Source organism: Nelumbo lutea, chromosome 4 (genome assembly GCF_056320005.1).
Source record: "Nelumbo lutea isolate HS-2025 chromosome 4, American lotus-T2T, whole genome shotgun sequence".
Classification (NCBI taxonomy): Eukaryota; Viridiplantae; Streptophyta; class Magnoliopsida; order Proteales; family Nelumbonaceae; genus Nelumbo; species Nelumbo lutea.
The window spans coordinates 15,936,927-15,943,647 of record NC_142687.1 but is presented as its reverse complement, the minus strand read 5'-3'; the positions used below and the strand labels follow the sequence as shown (position 1 = coordinate 15,943,647).

At 36.3% G+C, this 6,721-nt stretch overlaps 1 protein-coding gene across 1 annotated transcript; it reads right to left on the bottom strand.

Moving 5' to 3' along the window:
- Nucleotides 1–389: 389 nt before the first annotated feature.
- Nucleotides 390–4,457, bottom strand: LOC148854168 (WRKY transcription factor 72A-like). The gene is made up of 6 exons (XM_088986694.1): nt 4,307–4,457; nt 3,811–3,894; nt 2,839–2,904; nt 2,221–2,745; nt 2,018–2,131; nt 390–1,884 (listed from the first exon to the last, which is right to left on the bottom strand). The coding sequence occupies exons 1-6, from the start codon at nt 4,406–4,408 to the stop codon at nt 910–912; spliced, it is 1,866 nt and encodes a 621-aa protein (XP_088842820.1). The 5' UTR covers nt 4,409–4,457; the 3' UTR covers nt 390–909.
- Between the last annotated feature and the right edge of the window lie 2,264 nt (nt 4,458–6,721).

Below are 6,721 nucleotides of genomic sequence, written 5' to 3'. Positions count from 1 at the left end.
TAGTTAGGTGATCGGTTCCATTTTACCTCAGAACCGTTATTTCATCAAAAACCATTGATTTAGTCAGCAAATCACTGACCTGGACAGTCGAATCATTCGAAGCGTCTAACGATTTTGACCATTTTTAAATTTTTAAATTTTTTATCAGAATGGATCATTTGTTCAATTCGAACAGTCAGACTGTTTGACTCAGAAATTGGACCTCTAATCAGTTCATTGTCTGATTCCATTTTAAAAACCTTATTTAGACGGTTAACATTTTGTTGCTTAGAATTTCGCGGACCAAACCCAACCGAAGCGATCATTTTGTTGCTTAGAATATGTTTTTTCCCAGCCTACGGTTGAACCATTCACTTCATAAAACGAAAAATGCTTAATCTAACAAATGAACAAACTCGAGAGGTAATGTAATGAATTGATGAACTTGTCCTACCTTCGATTTTAGCAATAGAATGCAACATCTTTATGATACATGTGGATACAAAGAGGTGAGAAGTATAGCCAGAGTGAAACTTGACCTTAGGCTTAGGGTTTCAACTTTCAGGGTTTCCCTTCTTCGTTGATGGAACGTATAGCTAGCTCCTTCGGGCGGCGGATAACAATGCCACGTTGCACATGTTTGGGAGCAAGAGACAGACATACTGACGTGGCCATTATTCCACCTGCGGATCGAAGGTCCTACAATCCTTGGAGGAGGAAGTAGTAGCGAAGGTGAACTCTCAAGTCTCAATAACCAATGCCATATTATCCACATATGTATACCAACATTAATTGTCAGAAAGAAAAGTGATGACGATCGATCAATGTAGTTCGCTTGCTGTCACCTACGCCTTGCAAATTTTTCTTCGTCAAGCAGCCCAACCAGCATTAAACAACATCCCAGCGGTCAGCTATCCAGAAAAGCCGTCATCAGTTGATATTGATATGGTCCCTATTGTCAGCCGGAGACGCAGATGCACTCTTAGAGGTTGAAAATGGCAATGCAGGTGGGAGAAACATCAGGCTTCCTTGTTGAGTATTCGACGAGGCCGATCTGTTCAAGAAGCTCGATGCGCATCCATTCCCATTCGGAGTCGTCGATGTGTAGGGAGGAACAGCAGAAAATTGTTCACCCCACTTCAAGTTCTGGCCAAAATTCTCACCACTGCCTTGATTTCCCTGGGTCGTCGTCCCAGAATTTCCGGAACCTACTATCGATGCTATTGCGGCTGCTAGCGCCGATCGGAAACTTGGGTCTGATGTGATCGCCTTGGTTGCAGCGGCGATCGACTCCGTTAAAGACTGCTGAGAAGGAGCTGCAGGGTTATTCTTTTGCATGTAAGCCTGATAGAAAGGCTCTTGAGGTTGCCTTCCAAGACTCAAAGATCCAAGTTGCTGCTGGTTCTTATTGTAGGGCTGGGTACCATGGCTTAGGTACCCATTGCCCCAGGTTGGTTGGGAGTTAGATTCTGTAGAAGAAAAGTTAAAGATTGTTGGAGAGTATCTTTGAGCTGGGAAGTTTGAAGTAGATAACCTATTGAGATGAAAGGAGGACGATGATGCAGACGACGAAGGGGGGGCAGTGAGGTCGAGAGTAATCGTGGGGTATGTGGTAGAGGATGAGACTGAAGAACTCGGTAGGTAAAATGACGGCCTAGCTCTGGTATTATCTGCAAGGTTAAAGTTTAGGCCATGGAGGTCGGCCGCGGAGGTGGTGTTTGTAGCCAACGGCCCAAGGCTTGCACCAGCAAGGGTTGGTCGGGAGCTAGTTGAGCCGGACATTAGCATGGAAGCGGCCGCTGAAGTAGTGGAAGCCATGGCTGTGGCTGAAACCGGTAGGGGGTGGTTGTGGGTTCCTTCATATGTGGTGATCAAAATGGACATGTCCTCGGCACATCTTTGCACCTGAAATTTATAATGAAGAGAAAAAAAAAAATACAGAACAATCAAACATCTTTGGCAACAAGAAATAAGAGGAGATCAATTGTGTGAATCATATATCTCCTACAACAGCGGTGGAAACTAAGCGCTGCACTACCTGTTTTCTTACTGGGCATGCTGGTGCAACGGTGCAACGGTAGTATGCGCGAGGGCATGGATTCCCTTTGGCGATTTTCTGCCCATATTTCCTCCATTGGCATCCGTCGTTCATCTGTTAAATACATAAATCAGTAGTCAGTAGACATATTCCATATATAGTTCATCTTAACTGAAGAGTGGATGAAGACTGATCAAACTAACCGTTGGAGTATCGCATCTTGCTCTGACAGAAACCCTAGCTTTCTTCACTTGGGCCTGCTGTGAAACTTCATCATCTCCACTTCTCATGGTCTTGAGAAACTTACTGGGTGGCCATGTCTCCCCGGCCTCCTCTTCCTTGGGTTCTTCGAAGCTATTTTCCGGGCTTGGGTTCGAGGCTCTCTCAGTGGAACCCGGGTTAGAGACATCAAATTTGCAGTCCAACCCAAGAGATAATCCTTCGTGGTCGTCCTCTTTACATTTGCTAGAATTGCTGTTCTTTTCTTCCTTTTTAGGTTCAGTTGAAATTCTTCCAAGGCTAAGCGAAACAAGTTCAGGCTCTTCAATTTCTTGGTCTTTAGGGGCTGTATCTGCAAATTGCGTAGCTGCTTCTTGTTCGGCGATGCCAAAGAATTGCGTTTGGAGTGATTGGTAGTCCTTCGCAATTCGAGCTAAGACCATTTTCAATCTTTCATTTTCTTCTCTCACTTCACCCATTTCGGCTTTGGCAGATTCAAGCTTCTCCTCCTATATAACAAAGTATTAATTAAAGCAACTAATAAGTTCCTCACTAGTTGTGATTAAGAAACAACAAATATGGGAATATACAGTTGATCTTACCTGATCCTTCTTTATTGAAGATGGTGCTCTTAAAATATTTTGCATAGGTGATGTTTCAGTAGGCACCTGTATATGAATCAAAGCTAATCTGTCAAAACACCCAGCAGAGGTGAAATTCAACCAAATAGACAGGGAATTTAAATTATCTTTTATCGAATCAGGTTCTTCCCAAACATATAATAAATTTTCTGTCAACAGTCGTGGAAATTTTTTTCCTTGGTGTCTCCTATGGTGACCCACCTAGATTGACTTCATGGGAGCTATGCTAGAGATTCATGGGCAAATGGCAATTACTGAAAATTAAGTCATAGACAATTGGAAATCCCGCTGCCAAAGATAGAGTAGTATTCTTCTTAGATGGTCAACAAAAAAAAAAAATTGTTCAATAAAAAGGTGCATTTATAGACCCTAAGTCGAACGCCTATGATCTTTGGGCCACATATAACTTCGAAATGGGCTATCAAATCAATGGTATGGATCTGTTATCACTTGCCAACAATGGCAATAAGAGTGGTTGCACGCCCATAGCTTTTGATAAACTGTCTAACTGGAAGAATGATTATATATATATATATATTGCATCCACAACCATTAATTTGTAGATAATTAATTACCATCATGTGATGTAGTTCAGAAAACCTTTTTCCCAATTTTCAAATACAGTTGCTTATTGAAATCAAGAGGTGTTAATTAAGGATTTATCTTATCTGGTTGGGTTGAAGAAAAAAAGAAAGAATTAAAGAAAATGATTTTAATTTGTTCAAGCTTATCTAGATAATAAGCCATACATCAACTGGGAAAATATATAGAGAACTCTATGGCTATTTTAATTCAATTATTTGGAGAAAAATGAACCATTTAATATGAATTCTTTATCAAGATATAACTGAATGTTGATAATCAAAAGAAGAGTTCAATTTTTTACACTGTTTCTTCTAACAGTGAATATCCTTAGGTGTGTTGTGTACGTACCTGTTTGCTAATGGTTGTCTCTTTTTGGTTAGGTGAAGACGGCTTTGAACCGTTATCGTCGTGGACTTGTCTTCCATCACAGAGCTGAAAGAAGAAACCAATTGAAAGTTATATTCAGTAACAAATCTAGCAACCCTTGAAAATTCTCTACATATCAGTCATCACCGTGGCAATTAGCAGACAAAGAAGCTCTACCGTGAAAATTCAGATATCTTCAAGAAGATTGAATTGCACAGTGAATCTTTAGAGTAGCTTGAACTAAATCATTACGTAGAGTTTATCCAAATTAAATCTTCATCAACTAACGATGCAATTCGATTAAATTCAGTAATTCAATTCAACCCAATATCTAAAACCGAGCTCATGGCTTTCTTAGACCATTTGCTAGAGATGACAGAAAATAAATCTCATACTATTCAGAAGAACAAATTGAAGAAATATATTCCGGGACCTCTAATTCATCAAGGGATCGAATGAAGGAGAAAGAACAATTCACCTTTTCAAGCTCTCTAGAGCCGTCGTCATCACCGCAGGACTGATCGGCTCTCTTCTCATCCTTAATTGGACCTCCAAGACAAGATCTTATCGTGGCATCCATGGCTTAGAAGATCTCCTCCCTTTTTCTCCTCCAAGTTCAACTTTCTCTTTGCCGTATCCCTTGCAGTTCCCCTTTTATAAAAAGAGAGCCCCTGTTTGACTTGTTTGATATGTTTAAAAAAAGAAATTCAAACCCAAATACTTTTCTATTTTTCCCATCACACAACCATCAAATAATGCTCATAAAAGAAAATCACTTAACCTTCAAAATGTCAACAGCCCAAGTGCACTCTAAGAAGCAAAACGACATTTTTTTTAAATTATTGTTATTTTTTTTTCAATAATGGACAAGTTAAGAGAGGAAGAATTCATTCAACGCCCATGAATTAAGATATACCCAAACGGTGCCTTTTAGTCATCCCACAAGAGAGAGAGATGCTTCATGCCGCATTGGGCGGTCCCAAGCTTAGTACCACCTTTGAAGGTTCGTACAGGTAAACGTCACATGGCCGCCGGTGACTGGAGTTTATACTTTTTACCTATTTGGGGAGCCAGTTCGGCCGGTCAGTGGAATCCGTTGATGTCAGATTCCAGTCAAAGCTTAAAACGCGTGCTTAACAAGGTGTTGAATGACTCAGGATGGGGTTGTCCAAGCCACCGTCCGCTGTCCGCATCACCGTCAACACTTAAACCAGAATTAAGATTTGTTAATTACTGTATAATTTGATCATTTGCTAAAAGCCAAAAATTGGACGGATGGAGAGAATTTGGCAAGTCCAATTCCCTTAAAACGGACCTTTTTTTTTTATGTTACTTGTAAGCGTGTAATTCTAGGTTTTTTTTTAATACCAGTAAAAAATGTGTTTGTAGTAATTTTAGATGATGATAATGATAATAATAATATATTTATAAATTTTTATAAATATATATTTTTAATTATTAATCAAATGCAAATTGTAAAACGAAATCTGATTATATAAACATTTTATTCAAATATGTGATAATTTGATTGAGTTATGAAGTTTCAAGTATCAATGATAGGCCAATATACTTTACTAGATTCTTCTTTTTGTAATATTTTAGATTTTTTGTGTATCTTTTTTTTTGTTCATTTATAAAAAAAAAATGTAAGTTTTAAATAAAGGGAATGAGATGTGAACAGTAGTAGTTCAATTTATAATTTAAACGTCACAAAGTAAATAAGGAATAAATTCTAAAATGAGTATTTTAGTTAAAAGAAAATTCTACAATCTTATTCATATTTTTAATAGTTGTGTAAATATAGATTTATAGATGTGTTCAATTTTTTTTTATATATATTTTTTGGATTTCTCTGTGTAAAAATAATTTTGATATGTTACATTTGTTTTTGGTTTAATATGATATTATACATGTGTCTTAATGTTTTTTATTTTTGCAAAATTTATGTATTTTTTTATTTTTATAATTTTATATTTTATTATTTTTATTATTTATTTATGACATTAAATGTTAACACATTTGACCCAAAAGTTGAACTATTCATTTTGAATAGTTTTAAATTATGTACTTCATTTTCATTATCAATAAAAATAATTTTTGTTTATTACACTTATTGTTTTAATTTGATTAATAAAAATATCATTAATGTGTCTAATTTTTTCTATGTTTTTTGTAATTTTTTATATTTATTCTTATTTTAAAAATTTTATTACCTAACTATGACTTCATAGGTTGATCAATTTGATTTCAATGGTTGAATTTCTTAACCACCACTTGGACAATGAATGGTTTTGTTTTTTAGTCTGGTTTAAAATATATGAATTTATGTTGTTAAAAATATCAACATAGATCTAATTAGTAGCACTTATTGGTAAAAAATAATTTAAATATAGGATTTAATAAGAAAAATGAAAGTTAATAATTTAAGTGTAAGATTTAATGAGGGGGATTAAATGATGTGAGAAATAATAATTAAAGTTACATTTTCAACTCTTACCATTAGAGGTGGACTAAATACATAATTATGGGCATTTTAGTAACTATAAAATCTGACATTAAAACTATAATAAAATAACTTTTATACCCTTTCTAACACAAAGAAATAAACCGTAATTTTAGTCTGAAAAAGTTCCACATTGCATTCCCACTTCTATATATAATATAGATATAGATATGATACATCTCAACCATCCCTCAAATGGACTCCAACCAAGAAATCAAAGTAGAGAGGGTCAAGATCGGATTCATACATGTCTCCTTAAAGTCATTCATTTCTAGAGTGAAACGGGCCCACCCAGCTGTTGTTTAAATTTCATTTTCATGTTGAAGGTAGGGACCACTTTATAAGTTTCTATGACGAAAACCTTACAATTTCATGTAATTAAACTAACAA